At 40.7% G+C, this 26359-nt stretch overlaps 2 protein-coding genes across 9 annotated transcripts in view; one reads left to right on the forward strand and one right to left on the reverse strand.

Annotated features, from left to right (window-relative positions):
• Positions 1-345: 345 nt before the first annotated feature.
• On the forward strand, positions 346-8636 carry rtraf (RNA transcription, translation and transport factor). 2 transcript variants are annotated; one of them, XM_028571683.1, is made up of 8 exons: positions 346-537; positions 1332-1456; positions 1617-1716; positions 5993-6076; positions 6199-6287; positions 6439-6507; positions 6617-6665; positions 7589-8636. In XM_028571683.1, exons 1-8 carry the CDS (start codon positions 477-479, stop codon positions 7741-7743), a joined length of 732 nt encoding a protein of 243 aa, XP_028427484.1. In that variant the 5' UTR covers positions 346-476; the 3' UTR covers positions 7744-8636. The 2 variants fall into 2 exon arrangements, with proteins under 2 accessions (XP_028427484.1, XP_028427485.1); XM_028571684.1 differs by lacking the exon at positions 346-537 and adding an exon at positions 1116-1150.
• Positions 8637-8774: 138 nt separating this feature from the next.
• The window catches only part of nid2a (nidogen 2a (osteonidogen)), an 85449-nt gene continuing 67864 nt past the window's right edge, over positions 8775-26359 (reverse strand). For 2 of the 7 annotated variants that reach the window (XM_028571606.1, XM_028571605.1), the window contains exons 18-43: positions 25192-25317; positions 24587-24723; positions 24388-24493; positions 24066-24199; positions 23842-23947; positions 22855-22988; positions 22639-22744; positions 22255-22388; positions 22027-22132; positions 20281-20414; positions 20064-20181; positions 19826-19959; positions 19627-19732; positions 18787-18920; positions 18598-18703; positions 17414-17547; positions 17174-17279; positions 15333-15462; positions 15156-15256; positions 14883-15055; positions 13906-14035; positions 13637-13808; positions 12058-12215; positions 11321-11444; positions 11070-11182; positions 8775-9437 (exon numbers count right to left, since the gene is read on the reverse strand). In XM_028571606.1, the coding sequence (XP_028427407.1) occupies positions 9427-9437; positions 11070-11182; positions 11321-11444; positions 12058-12215; positions 13637-13808; positions 13906-14035; positions 14883-15055; positions 15156-15256; positions 15333-15462; positions 17174-17279; positions 17414-17547; positions 18598-18703; positions 18787-18920; positions 19627-19732; positions 19826-19959; positions 20064-20181; positions 20281-20414; positions 22027-22132; positions 22255-22388; positions 22639-22744; positions 22855-22988; positions 23842-23947; positions 24066-24199; positions 24388-24493; positions 24587-24723; positions 25192-25317 (3173 nt within the window). In that variant the 3' untranslated portion in view covers positions 8775-9426. The remainder of the gene's footprint in view (positions 9438-11069; positions 11183-11320; positions 11445-12057; positions 12216-13636; positions 13809-13905; positions 14036-14882; positions 15056-15155; positions 15257-15332; positions 15463-17173; positions 17280-17413; positions 17548-18597; positions 18704-18786; positions 18921-19626; positions 19733-19825; positions 19960-20063; positions 20182-20280; positions 20415-22026; positions 22133-22254; positions 22389-22638; positions 22745-22854; positions 22989-23841; positions 23948-24065; positions 24200-24387; positions 24494-24586; positions 24724-25191; positions 25318-26359) is intronic. The other 5 variants (XM_028571607.1, XM_028571609.1, XM_028571608.1 and 2 more) reach the window with 5 other exon arrangements.

The following is a 26359-nucleotide window of genomic DNA, read 5'->3' on the forward strand; positions in this document are numbered from 1 at the left end:
ATTGGAATTTCACTGGGATCTTGTAAGTTGGGAGTGAGCTAGTTGAAATAAATGTAAGTATCATCACTGCCTTCAATTATGGTTAATTTACAATTATTTTTAACACTGAAATTAGTTAAATGCTACTCAAAACTGCCTGAATGTTATGTCTAAGAAATATACCAAATTAAATGTTTTTGGGTACTTGAAGCCAAAAAACCACCAGTATATCAAAATAGAAGTGGGACAGGCAGGGTTTTAAAATATTGCACTTGTGGCAATGCTACAGACTCATTGATGTATTTACGTGTACTGCTGTTGGTCAGCCTCTTTGTGGTTAGTAAGGAGAACTTTATTTTGATAGTTTAACAGGAAAATGTAGGATGTCCGGCGGCGCATGCGTAATGCCACATACTGACAGCAAGTAGAGCAAACAGCCAAGCTAGCCAACTGTTAGCTGAAGAAAGCAGCTATTTACACACAAAACTTAGGTTGAGATGTTTCGGAGAAAACTGACAGCGCTAGATTATCACAACCCCAGTGAATTTGACTGCACAGGTAAGACACAACTCGTCAATGAGCTCTTCAATATGGTCTGGTGAGTGAACGTTAAACGTAGAGCAGGCTAACGTGCATGCACAAGTCCTGTCGCTGGAGACAACGAAATGCCAAACTGTAAAATAATAGTTCCATGGTGCTTTTTGGCCGACAAACCTGTTTGTTAGGACACGAAATAAAGTATTTTACGAGCTTTTTATGCCATAGACCATACAGTGTATGATTGACGTATTTAACGTTACACAAATACACAAAAAAACGCTTAACGTTTACCGCTTGTGTCCACAGTTTTATTCCAACGTGTTTTAATATCATACTCTATAAGTTCAGAATGAGCAATATATAACAACCTGAGAATGTTATGTGAATATGCTCACTTGAACTTCGGGCTAATGGACCTTTTTTCACAGCAGACATTTCGACTTGTCCATAGTAGGAAAAGCACAGCTGAAATTGATAACCTTAACGATGGCTCAATTCTATTAAGTGTCCCAGTGAGTCAGCATGCCCAATACCAGTGCCTCTCCTAAGTGGAATGCAGCCATCATTAATGGTTTGGAATACACCTGTGCTTTTGCTACTATGACAAGTCAACATGTCTGCCGTGAAAAAGGTATATTGCTGGGCTGTACATTTAAATTAACCACTGTTAAAGCAGTGAAGTGAATTGCCGCCTACCCCTACAAAAAGGCCAATATTGATTCAGTCCGCTTCTGTTACACGACTGCAAACTACTGTATGTAGCCATATGTCCATTGGTTTGCAACTAGTATCTGTCTCCCCTCTCTGCTCAGATGAGACGCAATTTAGGAACTGCATCGTGTGGCTGGAGGACCAGAAGATTCGACATTATAAGATCGAGGACAGAGGAAACCTGAGGAACATCCCGAGCTCAGACTGGCCCAAAGCCTACCAGAAGGTGAGACCACATCTCTGTCCATTGCCAAAATTGGACTTGTGGAAAATGCCACCTTAAAGCTGACATGAATGGTATTATGAAAAGGATTTTAATTGTTGTGAAGCTGTTGGCACTTCCTTCCATGCATGCTGTGTGTTTGAGTGTCCTTTCCTTTGTGCAGTACCTGCAGGATCTCAACTGTCCGTTTGGAGTTGAGGAGAAGCACGAGGCTCTAGACTGGTTACTGGGCCTGTCCGTACGATATGAATATGGAGACAATGGTAAGATGGCAGTACTTGTACGTCTGTTGTGATACTGGCAGCAGTGTTTAAGATAATGACCGTGAAACATTTATAAAAGATAGCCCTTGCTGCAGTGACTGTTGCCTTGGTAGTACTATGCTGTAATACTGATGATGACCACTAGATGGAGACACTGTTAAAGGAATGTTTTCTAATGATCCCAGCCAGTGGTGGAAAAACCGTTCAGATCCTTTTACTTAAAGGTCCAATGTGTAGGAAGGTCTCCCATCTAACGTTGAGATCACACATAGCAATCAACTCTCTCGCACCACGCAGTTCAAAGTACGTATTACAGCTACGGTAGCCTTCACGCTTCAAAAAGCCGGTCTCTTGCTCTTTTCAATATCCTTTTTCTTTTTCTGGGCAAAAAAGAACACTCCTGTTCCTGAAATTTGGATTTTGAATACGTGTGGTCCTCCATCTTTCCTTCTTCAAACTTGCTGGGCGCCGGGAAGCTACGATACCCATTAGCAGCATTAGCAGCACCTGTGAGTTTATCATGTGACAGCGAAAACCTATGTCCTGTATGTCCCTTACCAGCTAACATATTTCAAGATGGGGCATGAATATGGAGCGTCTACCCCAGTTCATGCAAATCCAAATGTAAAATTTCAAGCCAAAAGGAATACTTGGAATTGATGGTGGTGTGAAGTTTGTCAACGGGCAACACAGATTTTGATAATTAACAACTAAACACGTTAGACACTGGACCTTTAAGTAAAAGTACTAATACCACACTGTTAAAAAAAAAAAAAACGGTTACAAGTAAAAGTCCTGCATTGAAAATGTTATTTGAGTAAAATCATGAAAGGATCATCAGGAAAATTACTTAAAGTATTTAAAGGGGTGATAGAATGATTATATAGGGTATTTTACACTGTTCCTTAAGGTCTCCTAATGGGGTATGTAACATTGGTTGGGCTGAAAATTGCCCGAATGCTATTTATTAGGCCCTTAACTACCCTGTGAATATGGCTCTATTCGGAACAAGAGCTTTTCTTCTAAATATGGTATGCTCATGAATATTCAGAATGAGCTACGCGCTGATTGGTTTGAGCAAACTACATAGAAACACATGGGAGACTCGACAAGAGGTCTCACTGCAAAGTTATTGTTTGTCGGGCTATTACGTTATTAAATCCACTTCTGAGACCTTTTTAAGCGAGAAATCAACTATATAAAGCTCAAATATGGGACGTTTTACGAAAATTGATGGCTTATTGCAAATTTGGTAAAAACTATGTGTCGGAGTTCAGCTGCCGGTGCTTCCTGTGTTGCTGCCTCGCTGCCCGGCCTGCTGTGAGGTAGCTGGAGCTCTGTCACGCTTGGCAGCCCACAGCACTCCATACCCGCGCAAAGTCACTCCATTCCCTCCGGCACCGCTGCGAGACAACTCTCTTTTTTGAGCCGTGTATCGCTGTTTGAGCGCCTTCCATTTTCTCCGCAGGACGTCCCACGGCTTGTCGTAAGGGACATTCTAAAACGCTTAACGTGAAAAAGCTTAACGTGGTTTAATATCTAAACAACGATCAATCATCACCAGATGTATCATGGTCATCTTGTCATGAACACTTAAGCCTGTCAAAAAAACTAAATCGAAATCCAACGATTAAAGAAGTTATCTCACGTTAATGTGTCAGATAACGTCCATAATATTTGGACATTGGGTTAGATTTGACCGTTTTAAGTGGTTATGATGAGCAATATAGAAGAGGATTTTTTTGGTGATGATTGATCGTTGTTTAGGTACATTAAACCACGTTAAGCTTTTTCCTCGCCATACGGCCACTGATGAAGAAAACAACGTGAGATAACTTCTATAATCGTTGGATTTCGATTTAGTTTTTTTGACAGGCGTAAGTGTTCATGACAAGATATGACTATGATAAATCTGGTGATGTTTGATCGTTGTTTAGATATATTAAGCCACGTTAAGCGTTTTAGAATGTCCCTGTCGTAACCTTTTGTTGGTCATTTCCTTCGCGAGGTCCTGATAAATGATGGCGTTTCTTCGATTTTTGCTATCTAAAATAGCTGTTATATTTTTCTGGTAAATTAAAGTATCTCGTCTCCTTGTTTGTCCACTTACATCTGTTTTTGATGACACCTGTCATGTGTGCAAACAGAGCGGAAATACTGGGCGGAAATGAACTGAAACTTCTTCTTCTTCGTTTTATTGCGGGTTGCAACCATAAAATGACCTAAAACTTAATTGCAATTCATTATTTATTCGGCAAATAACGTTTCCATCAGCGTTTATCACATAAGCCGTATATATCGATCAAGAGAAAATCCGATGAGACCGAACGTATTTTCTTTGAGTCGATATTCATGAAATTCTATCGGATTTTACGGTTTCCATAAGGCATTTTTCATTCGATATCACTTAATTCGGATAAAAACGGGTCGATGGAAACATAGCTATTGATAGAGCTACATCCAGCCGCAGGCTCTATCAATGAGACTCGCGGACAAGCGGCGTGTATTTCCCCAATCGTTTGTTTAAATAACTCAACACATTATACTTACACACATTAAAAGATTAACTGGAACCTGTAGTAAGAGATTGCTGGTGTAATAACAAGCTCTCTGACCGTGCTCTCACTCACACACACCGGGCATTTAGCTAGCAGGAAGAGGGGAGCTGCAGGCCCTGGAGCTCTGTCAGAGCACCGGCGTTTAGTAGTCCATTAGCCAAAAACCGATGACTTTGCGCAGGTATGGAGTGCTGTGGGCTGCCAGCCATAACTGAGCTCAATCGAGCTCAGAGCAGGTCGGGGTGTGTGAAGGAAGGCAGGCTGGGCGGCGAGCCAAAAACACAGGCAGCACCGGCGCTGAATTCCGACACACAGTCGGACAAAATTTGCAATTAGCCATCCATTTTCATACAGCGGCCCATATTTGAGCTTTACATAGTTGATTTCTCACATAAAAAAGTTTCAGAAGTGAATTTTGTAATGGAATAGCAGAGACTTCCTAGATTCAGAAGACTACATGATCTCAGGTCAGTTGTGTAGCCTATGTAAATGTTGGGGCGTGACTGTTCTCTTAAGGTTCCAGATTTTGTGATGCTTGCGTAAGCAACTAGCTTTGTTGAGATTCGCCCGTTTTCAGCGGCAGTTTCAAAATATGAGATTTTCATAGTAAAGGGGTATCAGTGGGACTTTGAGCTTCTATGTATGTCCTATTTACCCACCGAACTGTCGTTATTCAACTATGACAGGGTAAAATCGGTTTTGCATTCTATCACCCCTTTAAAGTAAAAGTACTCAATGCAGAAAAATCCTCACCATTTTAGAAACTGGAAACAATCAAAACAGTTCTGTCAATCGACTGTGTGTTTAATGGTCTAATCATTTCAGCTGTGCTTGGTTAATTTATAATAAAACATTGTATTTCATAAACTACATGTGTTTTGTGTGCAAAAATCTCCATTTGTAAAGTAACTAGTACAAGTAGTACTAGTAACTACTGCTGTCAGACTAATGTAGTGGAGTAAAAAGTACAATATTTCCCCCTGAGATGTAGCGGAGTAGAAGTAGAAAGTGGCAGGTAAAGTACAAGTACCTCAAATTTGTACTTAGTTACATTCAACCACTGATGCCAGCTAGAGATGGTCCGATACCATTTTTTGCTTCCCGATTCCGATACCTGAACTTGCGTATCGGCCGATACCGAGTACTGATCCGATACCAGTGGGTCATATATTTTATTATGTTTTAACAACTGTATACTACTATCCCTGTATGGATGTGATATGATATAACAGCTGTATACTACTATCCCCGTATGGATGTGATATTATTTCTATCTTTGTTGTCTGTCTGGCTCAGGTTAAACTCTTTGTAAAACATGAACAAACACAAACAATGAATGTCGTACAACTTTCTTTTATTCTCCAGTTTGACAGTTGGTTATAACGGGAAAAAGAACATAAACTACTTTAACGTGGATTTTCTTTAGGGCTTTATTACGTGGTATCGGATCGGTGCATAAACTCCAGTACTTCCCGATACCGATACCAGTGTTTTAGGCAGTATCGGAGCCGATGCCGATACTGGTATCGGTATCGGAACATCTCTAATGCCAGCTCACAGTCACAGTCAAGCTCTTTTACAGAAACTGTCAAACCAATAAAAAAATGAAGTCAAAATCTTTATATTCCTCTTTGATTTCTCACTTGACATGCTATACTGTATATTCTCTGTACGATGTCACCGAGTGTTTATATTGGGTGGGTTTGGCGTCTCCTCAGTGGCGAAGTACAAGGACTGTAAGCCGCTGGCAGCCTCCAGCAACAGTGGGGACAAAGCAGTGGACCCTCTCCTCAACCTTGACAGTAAGTAGTAACACTTCTCTGCCTGTCCTTGCACTTTGCTTTCGCACATTCTTTCCTTTCTGATTCCTCTGTCTCTTTGTTCAAGGTGAAAGATGAAAGCATCATTTGTTTGTGTTTTCCAGGTAGTTCACCAGATTTCAAAGCAGGAGTGACCGCTCTGGCCAACATCCTAAAGATACAGCGACATGATGATTACCTGGTTATGCTCAAGGTGGGAGTGGGCTCATGTCAAGACATTTTCTCTTGGCTTTTACATTTTTTTCTTAAATGTCTTAAGACTGTATATACCTATTTTTTATTATCACTATATACTTAATAGTAAATTGTCATACTAATCAGTTTTTTGGTGTTACTCCTGCCAGGCTATTCGTATTCTGATCCAGGAGAGACTCTCTCCAGAAGCCGTCACTAAAGCCAGCCAGCATACAGAGGTATTGTAAACTGAAGATCCACATATTTAGTATTAAGAACGTGATCTAGAGATTCCTGTAAACCTTTAAAGTTAATGGAGCGGTTTAAATGTGTTGCTGTGTTTCTCAGGGTATTCCAGTAGCTTTAGACAAGCACATCTTGGGCTTCGACACTGGAGGTGAGTGCTGCTTTTTTGATATAAGAAGTACAGGAAGGGCAGATTACAAGAACAGAAAAGTAGAAAGTAAAAAAAAAAATCATTTTGTGACCGCTTAGATTAATATTGGGACCACTTCGGGGTCCTGACCCCAACGTTGGGAACCATTGGTACATCCATACATTGCCATCCGCTCAGACAAGCAATCCTGTGATCACAAATCTCCCTTAGGCCGGTTACACACTGGATGTGTCGCGATATTTCGGCTCCCATGTTAACAGGTTAGAGCTTACACACCTGTGTGAGACGTGTGCCTGCTAGACGCCTATTTTTCACACGAGACGCAAGCGTGTTGGAAGCGTTTCCAGGCAAAATAGAATAGGAAAATATGTTTGTCATTTAGACACGAATGCATATTAATAAATGACATCTTGATGTTTGAAAGTCTTGAGGTTTTGACATCAATGTAGATATAAATGTAATACAAAATTTCAGAGAAAATATTTTCAAATATTGCACCTGTCATACAGAACGAAATATTCTGTAACATTTTGCAGTCAATACTGCCGATGTTGTCTTGCTTTAGTCAAATCAGTAGGCTGTATATAAAGGGTAGGACAGGCTACGATAACAACGTAATGTGTTCTGAGTCCAACATCAGGCTAGATACAGAGTTATAAACAGACAGCCCACTTACCCATTTTTCAGAGTTTGAATCTGTCGGCGCTATGTCCCGAGATCAGCCCTCCCTGTACCTAGCAGCAGGAGCAGCGCCGCGTCACACACGCTTCTGGTGTGTAGGACATAGAAAAATCCACGCAGCAGAAACGCCACACTCGCGCGACGCGTCCAGTGTGTAACTGGCCTTAGAGCTGCCGCCTGAACACAGCGGTGTCCACTAAAACGTAATCATCTATGGGAAAGTAAAATCCATTTCTTCTCAGATGCCACTCTGAATGAAGCGGCCCAGATCCTGCGCCTGCTGCACATAGAGGAGCTGAGGGAGCTCCAGACGAAGATCAACGAGGCCATCGTAGCCGTTCAGGCCATCATAGCCGACCCCAAGACAGACCACCGGCTGGGCAAGGTGGGGAGATGAGAGCGAGGATGAACGGGGACACTAAAGGAAGGCAGGGACTGAACCAAGGGAGTTTTAATTTGATTTTGAGAGGAAAAGCCCGTCTGCGCTGTGGACATAAATGAGTTTGGATTTTGTTTCCGTTGTTGCATGAGATCAGACTGATCAGATTTGAAATGCCAAATTTTCAGATGCTGCTTTCCATTTTTGTACTGCAGCGTGAATTAATTTACACCACGTTAAAATAGTTTTTGATTGAGCGATTAATTAGTATTAGTAGTACTGATTTAGACTAATATGTTAAGTCACTATTTCTTCAGACTGAGGTCTAACCTTCAGATTATCTCTTGGTTGCCACAATCTCTCCCCCAATAGAAACCCACAGAGAAGCTCCCCAGTTATTCCTGGACAGTTAGATTTGTCTTTTTTTTTTTTTTTTTTTTTTTTTGCAAATGGAAGAAAGGGTTATTTTGAAACTGTTTACATTGACACTGTGTGGGAAAATGTATAAATCCAGCTGAACAGAGTTTGGCTCCTGTGCTTCTTGTGTGGCCGATGTTTGGTGGGGATTTTCCTGTTCAGTGTCTTAAAGAAGCATCAACCCAAAACACAATTATCTCAAGTCTGTCAAGTACCAAATCACATTTTATTGTTATAAATATCACATCTTATAAAAAGATAAAGATTTAAAAAGTAGTAGTAAAAATACTTGGCAAAAAAATAAAGAATGTAACGTCCTTCCATCATGTGTGAAATACAGATTAGTAGTGCAGAGAAATATGGCAGGAATGTAGTCGTGGTGTAATCTGATTACAGTAATCTGATCACAAAAAGTATTTCAGTCACCCAACAATGGCAACGGTTTTCCACTTAGCCTAATTCATGGCATTTCAAAAAATAAACAAATACATGTTTCCGAAGTATGTAATACATGTTTTGTTAATTCCATTTCTAATCATGTTGATTATTTAAGCCTTTTGACTTCCATCAGTTAAATTCTTGTAAAACTTTTTTCAGTTGTCATGGTGACATTAAGTTTATTTGCTTTTTTGCCTTGGGTTAGATGAGAAGATTTCTACCACTGTCATATCTGTGGTATCAACATTCTCATCAAACTCATCAAGAAGGCAAATAACACATTTCCCAAACACTAAACTATTCCTTTTGCAGGTTTTTATTTTTGTCCAGAATCCACAGCTAAATAATTTGACTGTATTTAAAAAGCCACTGTGGCCAGCTGCTGACCAAAAGGAAATCTGATTCTCAGTTTCACAACAGAACGTTGGCTCCAACAGTTGGAAAGCTCTTCAAGTGATTCTTCTTTGGCTTTAAAGAAAAAATTTGCACACGCATACTTTTTAAAATCTGATTTCATTGTACTATAGCTTTAAATCAATAGAAAAAACAACTTGCATACAAAAATACAGTAGAAAAAAAACTAAAAATGAGGTATAAAACAAATTTACAAAACATTTATTTTGGGGTTATATCTTTAAGGTGAGATAATGGGGTCAGGGTGAGTGGAGGGGGTTGTAAATTTGCTCTGACGGTCGATCTGACAACAGGAAGCCATCTTGCGCCCTACTGAGTTTCCTTTTCTTCTGAGTGACACTGGAGAGGGAGCTTCTTAACATGGTCCTGCCCTCTGATCAGTAATCGCCCAGAACTTTAGCACCAAAGTACCCTGCAGCTGCCAGTCCGCTGTTAGTGGCTCCCTGAAGCACACAAATCAGAAATGTAAGAGGACAAAATACAAAATTGACACACATTACATTTCTAGTGGAAGTACAAACCTTTTTTTTTCTTTTAGTTGGTCCAAATGTGACAGGATGAGAGCTTAAGTGCTGCAGTCGCTTAATGACAGAACACACAGACCCTCCGTCCTGAACAAAGCCCGACACTGTAAAGAGTGTGTGTGTGTGTCTGTGGTCATGTATTCAACAATAACAGCTTTTAAGCCTCTTACAACCAGCTCCCAAACCCGTAACAAGTGTGTTTTAGAGCTGTCATCATGGTCAGAATTACACCACGCGTCTCGACCTCTTTGAAGCGAGCGGCTGTTATTTAGTCCGGGGCTTTACAGGGTGAGAGGACGTGCAGACGTGACATTTACAGCAACACACAGCCATTATTCCGACCACTGTGAGAGTCAGACGCACAAACTGAATTGAGCGCACAGACCTATCATGAGCAGATTTTACACTCTCTGCAGATGTGTAGAGCTTTGACAACGACATCTGCCAAGGTGCTACTTTAGGGATTATCCTGTGTTTACAGGGCTACTTTGTACTTTCAAGGTGTTTAACACGAGGCTTTGAAAGGACTGCAGACATCAACACATCAAACGCAAAATACAGGTAGAGGGTCGCACACAGCTGTGTAATCATTGTTCTTGTGTCTATTTCGTGGGTGTATGTGAAGTCACCACACACACACAGTGGAGTAGAGGGTCTAAGCCAGCTGTGTGATGACTGTTTTCTGGGTGCAGGGTGATGAAACACAAACTTGCGTTTCTTCCTTACTGGTAATCATTTACTCTTGTGTGCAAACTATTCATATATGCAGTTTTTACAGATGTATAGTTAGCACTCTCATGGTGGTGTGACAGTGTCCTGGTAATATGGTATTTGTCTTGATTCACATGAAACATTTAAAGATCTCCACACATTTTATGACAAATATTCTGCTTAGAACAATAATTTGTGTGATATTTATTCCACACAAAAAAGTTAAAATACCTCAAAATTACATCTACTACCTCTTCCTCACTGAAAAATCCAGAATCTATCGATCTATTGTATGAATCTGGAATAGTTCAAATTCAGTAAATGCAGCCGCAGGGTTCAGACTGATGTGATGACATCACTGTTAAAAAAACAGCAAGGCAGCCACATGAAATCAATATCGAACCATGTTTACTTTCACATAGTCTACATCGACGACGTTTCATTTCTGGGATTTCTCCATTGCTACTGGAAATTCCGCCGGATGTTGGTGTTCTAACCTCCGGTGGATTTCTGAGGACTATGGTTAACTGCTCCTCAGATCTCTGCAGGGTAAATCCAGACAGCTAGCTAGACTATCTGTCCAATCTGAGTTTTCTGTTGCACGACTAAAACTACTTGTGAACGTACACATGTTCCACCAAAACAAGTTTCTTCCCGAGGCGGTTTTGCAGGTGTGTCTGGCGCTTAGCGCCGGCCAAGACGACTGGTTTGAAGAAATGCCCATAAACCAGAGCACGTTTTCTCCTATCCCGAAATGTTGTGTGGACCAGCCAGACCTTCCTCCGCAGCGCAGTGGAGGAAGGTCTGGCAATGCCAGACTAACTTTCACAACACACATACCTGATAGACAGTGGGTGGTTGCAATGGCGATGCCGTACAGGTGAGAGCGCTGGTCAGGCAGGTATTCGTCGGTGATCTGACTGCTGTCTTTGCTCACTGCGATCACTCCATCCCTACGAGGCAGAAGATGGGGAGGGAGAGAGAGACACTTACGATGTGGAAGGCAGCAAGGCTTCATACTGATCAGCCCATTGATTAGTGATGAGTAATGAATATACCAAACAAACAGAACAACAGATAAAGATGGCTACCTCCTCCAGTCAGAGTAATAGAAGTGGTTCCTGTAGTAGACCATGCTGAACGGGTAGTTGAGGCTGGGGTGGACCACTCTTCGGCCTGAACCATCCGGGGATACACACTCTAAACGCTTTGTACCTGACGTACAGAGCAAAAGAAAAACATGAATCATCATTATCTTAAGCATATTGCTTTTCAGATCTGTGTCAGATGTGCTCACCACAGTCTGGAATGACATTCCACAGCACATCAGAACTTTAACGTCAATAAGATCATTTAAATTAACATTTGCTCGCTATTTAATAGAGAGGTATATCTGTGACCATTAAGTCAGCTTTATGGCTTTGCCCTGTTGCTCATTCTCCTGCTCTGTGTGTTTGTTACTGTTCTGTCTAGGAGTTTTTGTTGTGTATGTGGTGTTTATGTTCTGCAGAGCAGGAACCTGCTGAAAATCAGTTTTACTTTTTTGAGTCAGGCCCGATTGTCTTTAATCTTTTCCTGTTTAATAAATAAAAAATGAAAACTAGATAAATGCTAGTGTCTTTTTGGGAGAAAATTAACTGTAAATAAAAACAGAAATGATTTTCAAAAACATTTACAGGAGATGGCAGTACTTTGTAGTTGTGTCTCGTCCCCCTTACATTTCAAAATCCTAGTTTTGGAAGATGTGCAGACATGTCACCCCATCCAATCACGTCAGAAGCCGTTGACCAGTGGTCACACTGACAGTGATAGTAGAAGTAGTGTTTACCTGCGTCGGCCCAGCAGACTTGTCCAGAAGAAGAGTCAAACGTGAGAGCGTTTGGCAAACCGATCCCGTCAGACACCACCACCATGCGGTTCTGACCGTCCACTGACGAACTCTCGATCTTAGGAGCCTCTCGGTTCCAATCTGTCCAATACAGAGTGCTGCAGAGAGGGAAAAATGGGAATTCATGACACTTCTGCAAATTATTCAAGTGTATCTCTGCTGGATTTGCATTATGCCACACAATAAGTAAAACCTATTGCTTGCAGTTGTGTGTTTTCGCATGGACTGTTTTTTTGGTACCGAGCGCTGGGATCTGGCTAATATAGTGACACGCGGGCACAGGGCTCGAGGGACCAGTTGCCTCATGCTAATGAGGTCACGGTCAGGTTACTCTGAGCAACGTGCAACCTTTGACCCCAGCTCTCCCAGTGCATTTTGTTTCATCAGAAAATATGGACCACACTGGCTAACGCAAATACACATTTTTCAAATAAACTAGTTACTTCATATTTCTCATGAATGTTTCTGTGATGAATCAACTCATATTTTATTGTTTGCAACATCTCAAACGCCCCAAAACTTTGCTCAGCAGGATGATCACAGAGTTTTAGGCAGAGTGTGTGTGGGCTGCTTATGACGCCACGCTGCTTTTTGGTCTGTAGATGATGGTGTACATGCGGGCAGTCCACTGGGAACTACAGGTAATACACACCACATGAGCAATCAGCTTACATAAGCACACACCATGTGTTTACGAGTCTGTATGGTAATTAATTCAATGTTCGTGTACGAGACATTCATACACATGCACACGCTTTCATAATGTGTGTGCACATTTCGGTGTGTCTGCTTCGCTGTGTGTATATCTGAGTGTATGCGTGTGTGTCAGGGAAACCAAAAACTCAGAGCACATGCTTAATCATAAGTTTACCCATTTGAAGCAGTGATTACCTTTAGGAGTTGGCATTCTGTCAGAACATACACACACACAACTGTTGATTATGTGATTAGTTGCAATTATGAAAAGCAGATGTTATTCCTGGAGAGCTGACCGATGACTGCCTCATACTTTCATTCTTGTGAACCCCGTCGACTTTCCTGCGATCACCAGTCTCACACTGATGAAGTCATGTTTAGGTCCCCCAGACTCAACAAGACTCCTTTCTGCAAAATTGCTTCAAATACAATCTGTACTTTACTATAATGAAATAGACACAGGCCGTGTTGACTCATAGCCTAAGGACTCAAATGTGTTTGTCATGGTTGTGCTAATGGGCTGAAAACCAGCTGAGCTCTTTCCAGATATAAAATCACTCGTATACAGTTAGAGCTGTATCTCATTCTGCCTCAGTGGAGCACCTCCAGGATGTTACACTTGATCGCTAAGAGAGTGTGTGGGTGCTTGTTTGTTTCTTGATCGGGGGAAGAGATTTGTACATGTTTGCAAATCCAGACCCAACTGTCCCAAGGCTTTAGAAGTGGCAGGTTTTGTAAGCTGAATGGCTAAAGTGATATTTTTTTTAAACTGTAAGCAAGAGAAAACTAAAAAAGACAAGGAAGACAAAAAGAGAAGCCTTACCCGGTGGAAGAGACCACTATGATGGCTCGAGGGTTGACCAAGTCTGTGTCAAACAGCGTCCGCCTCCCACTGCCATCCAGGTTGGCGCTTTCAATCACGTCAGGGTTCGAGTCGACCCAGAACATCAACCTACGTTTGACATCCACCGCCAAACCCTCTGGACTGACCAGATCTACTCGGAGCAGGGGGACCATATAGAAAGTATTGAGATCACATTAAACATGCAACATTTATTATCGAAATGAAGGAGCGCAAGTGTGAGTTCTTACTTGTGTTAATGAGTATCTCAGGCTCAGCACCCGTCGCCATTGAAGCTCTGTTGATTGTTCTTGCAGACAAATCTGTCCAATAGACGTGGTTTTCTTTGCAGTCATAGGCTATACCAACAACGATGGAACCCTGGACACACACATATGAACATAAGCATACACATGATGAGATATGTCAAGATAATTACAGCCACATCAGTGTTGACCTTTTACGACTCGGCCCTTTTGTTCCATTTCCACACGTTCACATTATGAGGAGTTCTGATCTCAGACTAAAAGACGATCTTTGGCACAACGTTGCGTACAACATTAACTAGTTTATAACTAGCTCAACTAGCTTACTTTATGTTGTAGCAGTAGCTAGAGCTGATCTTATGAGTGATGCTGCGTAGATAGTCTGTGGTTTGTCTTCATTTGTAAGTCTCGTTTTTTCCATCTTTAACAGTCCTTAAAGCTGTGGAAGGCAGTTTATTTTTGGCGTCTTTGGCCAAAATGTCCATAATAATCTTTAAGTATATTGTAATTCAAGTAGTCAGAGTAAACTAGACTTCTGCACCTCCTCTTGGCTCTGTTTTTAGGCTTTTAGATAAGTTAGCCGTGATGGAAGACTTTGGTTAATCACAGGTCATTTCAGAGAGCGAGAGAGAGAGAGAGCTATTAAGATATTTGCTAAAATGCAGCTGCAAGGTGGTCACAAGCAGCAGATGTCCATAACGCAACACATTCCCATTTCTGGTCTAGACAGGAAGTTAAAAGGCAAAACAATGGAGTCTGAGCACTCCCTTGTTGTTAAAACACATAGTTGTCCTATCCTATTGTAGAGATAAATTGGCTTTCAAAATGGCTATAAATTAAACTATTTATAAATAACCAAAGAACCACAGGAATTATCTTTGTGCATAAGAACCAACTATCAAAATAGATACCAGAAGTTAAAATTGACAGAATATCTATGGAAGCATCTGTTCATCTCTTACATGTAGAGTGAGTAGTGTTTTGGACCGGGTTGCATCTAGTCTGGTTCCGTTGAGAGGCAACGCTCCTATTTTCTGTCCCTGAGCGTACAGCAGTGTGACGTCAGTGTTTGTCGGAGGGGTCACATCTGGGCGGGGCAATGGGCGCACTGTGGGCGGAGCCACTGAGGGAAGGCCTGTGACAAGATTGAATGGGTTAAAAAAAAGTTTCAGCCATGACTGGTGGCATTAACACTGGAACAAAACAGTACAGGGACATGCAATTTTGACACTCACATGCAGGTTTGACGACATCATGTGATCGGGTACCAGGAACCTCCCGCCCATCTTGGTCCACACACCAGCAGTAAGTAGTCCCTCCATAACACTGGACTGGACTGAGAGACAAATCACTTTCTCAAGATTTGTCATTAACAACTATTTCAACTTCTGAATGTGTGTGTGTGTGTGTACCTGAATTGTCCATCTGGCTCACACTGAGGCACGTATTGTTGCGCATCTGGTTTTCCACCATAGTGCTCAATCAAACTGGTCCTCCATCGCTCACACACACTCTCAGGGCGCTGGATTGGAGCAACAGGGACTGAGGGGGACACAAATCTAACGCTGTTAACGTTTTTTTAAAAGTTAAACATAATGCTAAATGGTTGTAAAATTAAAATTTTTAGATCCCGTTCTGTTGTAATTCATCATTATTCAATGAGTGCTTGTCTAATACTGTGGGGAGGCCCTTTGTTTCAAGAGGCACACATACATACACACATCTTGCTTTTGGCAATATTGTTTGCCTTGTAAAATCTCTTAAATAACTCATTTTATAGGAGAGCTTTAAAACTAAACCTGAAACCACTTTAGGCTTCCACTCATGTTTATACTGGCCTCTCTCTCTCTCTCTCACTCTTATCGCATTTCTAATGTGAGACTACAGCTGTTAGACTAAGAATGAGATTAGGATAATATTTGAAAGGAGGGTGAGAAGAGAATAGCTCTACAGTGAGAGATCAGAGAGGTTAAGAGAGAAGACGACTAACTAAATAATTAAGCTGATGTCTCCATGAGTTTTTCCAGCAGGATTTGTTGTAGTGGCGGTTGGCGTGCTGCAATCCAGTCTTATGAATCATTTGGTTTAACTTCTATTTGCTGTTTAACCACATGACCAACAGAACGTAATGATTCATGTGTCTCTGATGTCCTTCTCAGAAATCGACAGCATGTGGATTCTCCACTAAATCATTGATATTTCAATCCTTAGGCCGACTTACTGTGTTGGCAGTGAAATGTATTACTTATGTGGACACACACATTTGCGGGTGTTTGACGCCTGCATCACATAAAGTTCTAAATTGGGTACACATGTAATTCAAGAATCCAACTAAAATTGTCAAATTATGGGGTTACACCCACACAAATAATGTTTGTCTTAACTCTGGGTTTGGACCAGAGAATATGGATCCCAAACTTAAAATGAGCAGGAAATGCCCCTTGCCTCCCTCATCATGAACCATTACAGAGGAATCCCTGTGCAGTGGCCAACATAAAAGACTGTGGTTGTACTGCACAGCTTCCAGGTGTAGAGCAGTGCAACTGAATACGAGGCAAAGTAGTAATGAAACAAAGCTGAGCAACCGTACGTATCTACAAGCATGTCTGTCTGTGGGTGTAACACTGTTTTGTCACTCAGCTGGTCAGGCAGCCCGTCTTGTTTGGGTTTTGTTGCCTGGCAACAGCCGGCTGCTCATCTTACCACGAAATGACCACTTCAGATGTTTGGATGGTCATAAATGGAATTTATAGCAAGAAATGAATTCATAGAGCGGCCTCTGTGTGTACATTAGAGTGTGAGTGAGAGGGTGAGAGAGGATCACAGGGTTAGAAAGAGAGAGGGGCAAACAAGTGATGATTTTTTTCATTTTAAAAATTGTTAACTGCCATAAAGACATTGCTTGTTAGATTTATTATTAGGATCAAAACAATTGAACGATTTATACTGCCTCACAGTTAACTATCAAAATAATTGTTATATACAGTATGTAAAGTTCATAGAAGTGCCTTCTTGTTCTAAAGCTCTTGCTCAGGTGTGATCACTGAGTCTTTATTAACGGAATAATTCTTAGTTCGAGGAGAAGATCACAACCTTCTCATCTACCTCTCAGCAAAAAGGATAAAAGCGAATTTCCCAAAATGTCAAAATTTTTCTATAATTTCTGAATTGTATGTCGCTTGGATGCACAAATCCTTGGCTGAATGACTATTTGTGAGACTCAAAGTGTCTCAAGCAGTGATAACCGTCTCACCTGGTCTGTCACAGTCTACAGACGGTGTACCAGGTGGAGCCCTGGTTCCTGCTCTCTCCTGTCCCCTTCCATCCACACACCAACAATGGCCAGTGGAACCATGGCACTGAAATATATAACAATTAAAAGCAACAATATTCATTATAATAATAGTAAGAAGAAAAAAAACAAGAGAATAACACACACACACACACACACACAAAAACCTGTCTGTTTGATGAGAAAGAGACATAGTTGTACCTGTTGAGGTAGGTACTGTCCTTCTGCATCACACTGGGGTACATAGGCTCCAACTATAGGATGTCCCTCTGGACTGGTGGTCTGGACTTTGTCTCTGTGGTGCTCACAGTGAGTTTTAGGGCGCTCTGGTTCATCTGGATAAAAAATATCAAATCTACATGAGTTATTAAGAAACACATTTGTTCTTAGCAAATATATAGATTGAGTCATTATGATTTAATGAGCATCTTTCACAGACTAGTCTCAACTTGGCTTGTCATGTCTCCTCACTGCCAAGTTCTTTGCTGTCAAGTTACCTTATCCAGTCCCACCAACTCTTTGCAGATGACAGTGAACTTTTATCATCAGGTGGATGCTGAAGTCTGTGCATCTCAAGCTGTCTCCTCATCACCTTAACTTAGCTGGAAGAAAACTATACTCTTTCTTGGTAATCCTGACCTCTGACTGCGAAAGAACCAAAGAATTCTGCACTCTGTCAATTACTTGTATTTACAACTTTTCGGTTTGTCACAGTTTTTGATTCAATCCACCTTCAATCCACTCTGTTATGCAATAACTTAATTAATCCTGACCTCTCTTTTGTGTCCAACTCCTTCACTCTGACCTCCTGCTTCTTGGTTGAGATGTTAAAACAACCTTGTCGTATCCACTGTAACACTCGTATATTAACACATTTATTTTTTTGGCAGGACCTCAATATGCGTCGTTTAGGAGGACGACCACCAAGACTGCACTCCTTGCTGTCCTTCTCCTGACCCACTGTGCTGATGACAATCAACTATCCAGATGACCTCTGAAAGACTTCCCCGTGCTCTATGATGGTATCATGAGGACTCCTGCACAGACTGTTGTCTTCTGACGTACCCTGAATACGAGGCATTCATTATAGCCATTTTTTCGTTCTGTAGGTCTACACTGTGCAACATTTCACTCTGCTCAGAGGCTTGTTTAAGCTCTCCTCATATCCTGTATAAACAATTATAAATCCCCCCTTGGCCCGGGCTCCTATCCTAAGTGTTTTCCTCAACCCCTACAATTCATTTGGAATGCTGCAGAATATTTGTGTCTAACTTCCAAAAAGTATACGTTATCATCGTGAACCTTCACTCTGGCCTCCTGCTTCTTAGTTAAGATGTTACAACTGGATCATTATGTTTTCCCCCAACGAGTCTTGGCAGTCTTACCTGGTCTATCACAGTCTTTGTGTTGTGTTCCAGGCGGAGTCCTGGTTCCGGCTCTCTCCTGTCCCCTACTGTCCACACACCAACAATGTCCAGTGGAGCCATGACACTGAAGCAATAGTGGAAGATCTTTTAGGCATTATGTCTACAATTCTATTCAAGTTCCTCCACACAATGTCAAAAGATGTTTACCTGCAGTGGTGTGTACTGTCCATTAGCGTCACACTGGGGTACATAGGCTCCAACTATAGGATATCCCTCAGGGCTGGTGGTCTGTACACCGTCTCTGTGGTGCTCACAGTGAGTTTTAGGACGCTCTAGTTCAACTGGATAAGAAAGATTGATACACGAGTCATTAGGAAACGAGGGTGGTACTGGCAAAACAGGCGAGTTATTATGTTTTCTCATAGACTTTCTGTTCCTCCTAAGCTACAATAATTAGGAAATACCAATTCAACACATCTTTTACAGAGTAATATTGTTGAAATAACCATTTTTAAGATTATATGACCTAATGATTTGCTTTTGCTCATGGACTCACTCTTTCCTCAGTTCTTGTCCTCTTATACCTTTTACAAGCCTTTCTTTGAAAGGTTTTTAAGGAGGTTTAGGACATACTGTCTCCTACCTGACTGGTTGCACTTACTGAGGGCTGTGCATGGAGTGTTTGTTTTTTACCACACATCCTCTGCACTGGGGTACCACATGGTTCAGTACTGAGCTCACTACTATTCCTTACCACACGAGACCCTTCGGCTCTTTTGGGACAACCCATAAACAGTCCTACTGGTGCTGCTATTAGCTTGTTCAAGATCTACTCGTAACCTACTTTGACTACTGAAACTCCCTTCGGACTGCGCTCCTAAAATATTCTCTTGAGTCCCTGAAGCTCATTCTGAAACTTGCACAATGTTTGATTTTACCTGCCTATAAACATCCATCCGCTTCATTCCTGCTTCCCATTTAGCTAAGACCCAATGCTTGAATGTATCTATGCAACTATTCTTTGGCAGCTAGAAACAACAGTCTCACCTGGTCTGTCACAGTCTACAGACGGTGTACCAGGTGGAGTCCTGGTTCCTGCTCTCTCCTGTCCCGTACCATCCACACACCAACAATGGCCAGTGGAGCCATGACACTGAAAAACACAATAACCAACCATTATTAGACATAATATGCTGTATGACAGAGCAAAGACATTATGTCTCTATACATTAAGACCAGATTGTACCTGTTGGGATGTGTATTGTCCATTCGAATCACACTGAGGTACGAAGACTCCTCGTATAGGATATCCCTCTGGACTGGTAGTCTGTACACTGTCTCTGTGCTGCTCACAGTAGGTTTTAGGACGCTCTGGTTCATCTGAGGATTTTGGATTCAAATTTCACAAAGAGCCTTAATTCCAGTGAGCCATACTTCAGTGTATTTTATGTTTGAGCATGAAGGAGGACACAAAGAGAACAGACCCTTTTCTTTACCTGGTCTGTTACAGTCTACAGACGGTGTACCAGGTGGAGTCCTGGTTCCTGCTCTCTCCTGTCCCCTACCGTCCACGCACCAACAATGGCCAGTGGAGCCGTGACACTGGAGCAATATCGATTGATATCAAAATAATGGTTATATTTCCTACTTAAAGTTGCATGAAATTCATAAATTAAACTGGATCTGTCACCAGATGCTAACCTGCAATGATGTGTACTGTCCATCTGCATCACACTGGGGTACATAGGCTCCAACTATAGGATATCCCTCAGGGCTGGTGGTCTGAGCTCTTTCTCTGTGGTGCTCGCAGTGAGTTTTAGGACGCTCCGGTTCATCTGGGGAGAGAAAGATAGAAAATAACAGGATCATATGCATATTCTTTTTGAGCGTGTGAAATAGAAGAACTCTGTTATTCCAAAATGGATTGGTGGGCATTCAAATACATTGAGTAATACTAGACAACAATAAGAAGTTATTGTTTTTTGATGCTGTAAAAAGTGAAATATAGTTTTTTTTTTCTTGTAGTTACAAACATTACAAATGAAAACATTTGTAATATTTGTCACTACAAGAAAAAAAAACTATATTTCTAATATAGACCATTTAATCAAATTAACCGCTAACTATTATTAAGTTCATTAATTATGGAGTGCATAGTCAGTCCTCTAAATGTTAACCATGAACAACAAATCGTCAAATTACCACATTTTTACAAATGCAGTACAAATATACAAATACAAATTTTAACGCATGTGGAAATTATCTTTTTTCAAAGAATAATTTTCTATTATAATTACATTATCCGTTACTGCATAGGCTACTACTTAAGGTTAATGCTGAATGTTTGGACTGGGTTGGGTTTGTGTAAAGACCTACAAATGTACTTCAGGCACATTTTAAAAAGGGACGACTGGGACAGTGTTTATTTTCTCACTGACAGCTCATAGTTAAAAAGGGCTGAAGATCATAAAATCCATTTAGCCGGTATATAGCTGTGTCAACTTTCAGTTAATAAAAGAAAAAAATAACAGTTGCAGTTATTTAATCTTTGCCGATTGCAACAATATATATACGGAATTGACTTTTTCTCGTGTTTTTTTAGCTTCATCTTACTGATTGAGTATGCCATCTTATATGTTCAACTTACTACCACACACAGAGCCTTGCAGTGATATCACCTGTTTTTCCAAGGCTTGGCATTCCAAGGCTATGACCCAATGACCTCAATAGTGCACCACTTACAAGGTTAGACATACACTCACATAAAACGTGCTGTCTGTTTGGACTTGTCATTGAGTTGAGGAATTAGTGGGTTCACAGGTCAATGTTTAGCAAGAAAGCCTTGGAGAGCCATGACATAATACACCTGCTGACGCTGGTACTGTTACTGCAGATAACAACACAGCTTTAAGCACTCATGGGAAGCTGAATAGAGGGAGAGGTCTGTCTTAGGGATGTAACAATACATCACGGATTGGTTAAAAAATCGCTATAAATGTACAAAGATTACACACTATTGAGATCAAAATTAATCGCAAAGCAATTTTTAAACAGCCTCGGGGCGTAATCTGCTTTTGATTTCACTTGTTTGACTTCATATGTCACTACATGTTCTTAGTTGATTTATTTGAAGAAACCTTTTCTGTTTGTTTAGTTATTTTGATGTTAGGTTTAAGAAATCTAATTATTGATTTTTTTATTTAATGTTATTTTTATTTAATTTTTGTTATTTAAGAGAACATTTAATTTTAGTTGCACTTTTGATAAGAGGACATACCTTGTTTTGCACAGTTCATATAAATAAAGTAATAGTTTTCAGTCATTTGTCTGCAGCTCATTCTAATATTCCAATCGTGAGAAAATCGTGAAAAAATCATACTGAATCATGAGTTGAGTGCATTGTTACATCTCTAGTCTGTCTATTCATGTACATTTTTCTTTTCTCACCTGCTTTGTCACAGTCTGTTCGTGGTGCACCAGGTGATGTCCTGGTTCCTGCTATTTCTTGTCCCCTACTGTCCACACACCAGCAATTTCCAGTAAAGCTATGGCACTGAAAAACATACATTTTACTTATTACGTACAGTCAGATATACATTTTTTTTAAGAAATGAAATTCCAAAATCAATATTAGTTCATCTGTCTGTCTTAGCCGATCACTCATTAGATGCTAACCTGCAGTGGTGTGTACTGTCCATTAGTGTCACACTGGGGTACATAGGCTCCAACTACAGGATATCCCTCAGGGCTGGTGGTCTGTACTCCGTCTCTATGGTGTTCACAGTAAGTTTTAGGACGCTCTGGTTCACCTGCAGATTAAAGCATAACATTTGTTTACGCAATAAATATTTTAATAGATAACACAAACGGGCCAAAACTACAAGATAGCACTAGTATGTGTGTTTGACAGAGTAGGGGAAGGCGGAAAAAGCACTACAAGATATACGGACATTGAGCTGGGCATTGTGCTTGCTCACGCAAAACAGCAGCCCTATGCCCAAATGCAGTGTGCACAGGATGACAGCCGAAGATTTGGCACACATTTCCAATTAATCTCACCTGGTCTGTCACAGTCTACAGACGGTGTACCAGGTGGAGTCCTGGTTCCTGCTCGCTCCTGTCCCCTTCCATCCACACACCAACAACGGCCAGTGGAACCATGGCACTGAAATAACAATAGCAGTAACCATGATGAATTCATGTATGTTAAGTTTTGAAATTACAGTTAAATGATGTAAAAAGAATGTTCCATTGATTAAACAAATAATCACTGACTTGTAATGATCTGTACTGTCCATTAGCATCACACTGGGGTACATAGGCTCCAACAACAGGATATCCATCTGGACTGGTAGTTTGTACTCTGTCTCTGTGGTGCTCACAGTGAGTTTTAGGACGTTCTGGTTCATCTATAAAGAAAGAAAGAAAAAGAAGGAATTAATGAAAATTATTAAAAAATGTGCTGTGGAACAAACGTGATCAGGTACGGATACAGTCTCCCAGAGAATAGATGTGTGTGATTTCATCATCAAGCTGGTTATCAAATTCTAGCATGTACATTTTTCATACATCTTCTGACCCCATCATATACTCTTTAAATAATAAGCGTCAAGACAATTTGTTTATAAAATAATTAGCATTCAAAAAGTGGAAGCTTTCTAAGGCTAAGCTTGGTTAAGAAGGCAGGTCCCTTTGGAAGTTAAGTTTAATCTCTTCTCCTCCTCCTTGCTGGTAATGAGAAACACCAGGATGGTGTCATCTGTATATGTGAGCATTTTGTGTGATTTAATGACCAGATGTATTACACTGGATCAAAGTTTAGATCCGTAGCTAATGTTACATCCTGGTGTGAAAGTTTATAATTATTTTCTGCCTCATTGGCTTTTAATGGGGCCCTCCACTGATTTTAAATAAGTTTAGTTTACTAGTTATGCTTAATCCATCTGAGCATGTGAAAACAGTTGTATAAAACGTAAGACCCAGTGTTTCTGGAGCTTGACCTGTGCTAGGGACAAAAAGTCTGGATGTCTCTGCTGTGTTGATTTTGACCATTTTTTCTTTCGGTCTCTCACATGTTCTCTAACTGTATAGAAGCAAAACTATGTGACCTAAGTGCCCTCTTTAATGTTAGGCTTTTGCCTCAAATCATAGTATGCCAAAACAATATCCCTGGCTCCATGTAAAACAATCTGACCAAATTGATTTGCAAATAACACACTCAGAAAATTTTGGGATGGACCGAGAAGAATGCATGTTTCTCACCTGGTTTGCCACAATCTGTGGGTGTTGTACCAGGTGGTGTTCTGGTTCCGTCCCTCTCCTGTCCATAACCGTCCACACACCAACAATATCCAGTGGAACCATGGCACTGCAGTTAATAATATCAACAATAGCATCAATAACATAATACTATATTTGATTAGTATGAAGTTAACCTTCTTTCAGTTCGAGGTGATAAAAAGTCCTTTCGAACACTTGTGACAAACCTGCAAAGATGTGTACTGTCCATTAGCGTCACACTGGGGTACATAGGCTCCAACTATAGGATATCCCTCTGGACTGGTGGTCTGGACACTGTCTCTGTGGTGCTCACAGTGAGTTTTAGGACGCACTGGTTCATCTGGGGAGATAAAGATGAACAAAATGAGAAAAAATGATGTACACTAATCTAATTCTTCTATTGAAGAACAAAATTTTAGGGATAGATATAAAACTGTTTAAAACACATATGTTGTCATCAAGCATCACTCTTTAATGCTTTTTGATATAATATATATAAGTGTTTATGTCAGTGGGTGTATATCTCACCTGGTCTGTCACAGTCTTTGGGTGCTGTACCAGGTGGTGTCCTGGTTCCTGTTCTCTCCTGTCCCCTAATGTCCACACACCAACAATGTCCAGTGGAGCCGTGACACTGTGTTGAATTATTAAATGTTTCCAAATCAGTACGTCACTTAACTCAAGTCATCAGGCTGCCATGCACTTTTATCAGTCAGTGCCCACCCACCTGCAATGGTTGGTACCATCCATCAGAGTCGCACTGAGGGATGAAGGCCCCGGGACTCTGTGGACCACCTTGTTCCATTCCACTCTGCAGGCTGTCTCTGTGTTGCGCACACTGGCTCCTTGGGCGAACTGTCTGTCCTGTAGACAATACATTTTATTCTTGTTTGTTTTTCTTTCTTCCTACATCTTTGTAGTTGGTTTATTTGGGATATGCGTTTATTCATACACACATTTCTAAAGTATTTTTCACATCGCATACATATTCATATATTTCTTTATGTTCCTATAAAACAAACTGTACTTTTTCTATAATATATATACACACACAGTGTCTTCATAAAAAAGCTGATCAGTAATTATGGTGAGAGAATATGTTAATGAAAGTGGAAAAAAGTGAACTGAATTGAACTGAAGAAAAAAGAACTCATACTCAATATTGAACCCTAACTGCCAAACTACACAACACATACAAATGATTATGATAGTCACAACCTCAAAGCAGATCTTTCTGTTGTATTAATAATTATAATTATATTAATTGTATGTAGTAGTCCAACTGAAACTTTTGTCACTATCGTGCATCACTATTGTGGCAAATGTACTGACCTTCCGTCTGGGAACAGTAGAAACCATCTCCATAAAACCCAGGCTGGCACTGACACAGGAAGGAACCCAGTCCATTGATACATCTTGCACTGATGTGACATGGAGTGGAGCTGCATTCATCTATATCTAAGAAAAAAGAGGGAGCAGAAGAAGAAAAAAAGTCACACAAATCTAGAAACATCCTCAAATTGGAATTTGGGAATAAATATAAATTCCACTAACTTCACAAATCTATACTGATATTTGGCTGCTGGCTAGAAAGAATTCAGTTCAATGGTATCTAACAGTATTTGGTTTGTGGTTTTGGATAATTTCAAGGCCTTACGTAAAGTATCTGTCTAGCAGGGAGGTAGGGAGGGTTCAAAGCGAGTTCATTAAAAGTTCACACTGACAGGTGAGAGGAGGACACACACGACCTCTCTCCTCCACACACTCCAAGGCAAAACACACATTGTGTCATTGCTCCATTTGTCTTTCATTTTCACCCCCTCTCCTGTCTAATCTAACCCTCTATTTCTCACATTTGTCCTCTCATTCCCACCCTTGTTCTCACATTTGTTACCCATCCTCCCCTCTTGCTGCGTTTCCTAGCTTTTGCAGCTGTGCGTTACTGTTGTGGAAGAAATGTTATGCCTGCACTTCGACAAATATGTGGATCTCTTCCAAATATTCAGCTCATTTTGGAACATGCAGCGCTACATGCTCCAGAACATCTCTTATGTGACCAACAAATGTACCGGACAATGATGAAGATGGGAGAATGACAGGGTTGCCATTGGGATAATGTGTATGTTTACAGAGGGTTCATTTTTATTTGCACATGAAGAGCATCACATTTGCCACAATCAGGGTGCATGCAGGAAGACTCTGATTCAGCAGAAAGCAGTATGTTTAGTGGTTTTTCGGACGTTTTTTATAGTCAAGCCTTTATGTTTAGTGGTTTTATCGGACGTTTTTTATAGTCAAGCCTTTATGTTTAGTGGTTTTATCGGACGTTTTTTATAGTCAAGCCTTTATGTTTAGTGGTTTTATCGGACGTTTTTTATAGTCAAGCCTTTATGTTTAGTGGTTTTAGCGGATGTTTTTTATAGTCAAGCCTTTATGTTTAGTGGTTTTAGCGGACATTTTTTATAGTCAAGCCTTTATGTTTAGTGGTTTTAGCTGATAT

This window comes from Perca flavescens, chromosome 24 (assembly GCF_004354835.1).
Source record: "Perca flavescens isolate YP-PL-M2 chromosome 24, PFLA_1.0, whole genome shotgun sequence".
NCBI lineage: Eukaryota > Metazoa > Chordata > Actinopteri > Perciformes > Percidae > Perca > Perca flavescens.

Excerpts from the sequence above, each read along its gene's own strand:
- rtraf (XM_028571683.1), top strand. The coding sequence starts at position 477 with ATGTTTCGGAGAAAACTGACAGCGCTAGATTATCACAACCCCAGTGAA. Across the intron at positions 6,077-6,198 it reads CCCTCTCCTCAACCTTGACA|GTAGTTCACCAGATTTCAAA; the intron begins GTAAGTAGTAAC and ends TGTGTTTTCCAG. Across the intron at positions 6,288-6,438 it reads ATTACCTGGTTATGCTCAAG|GCTATTCGTATTCTGATCCA; the intron begins GTGGGAGTGGGC and ends TACTCCTGCCAG.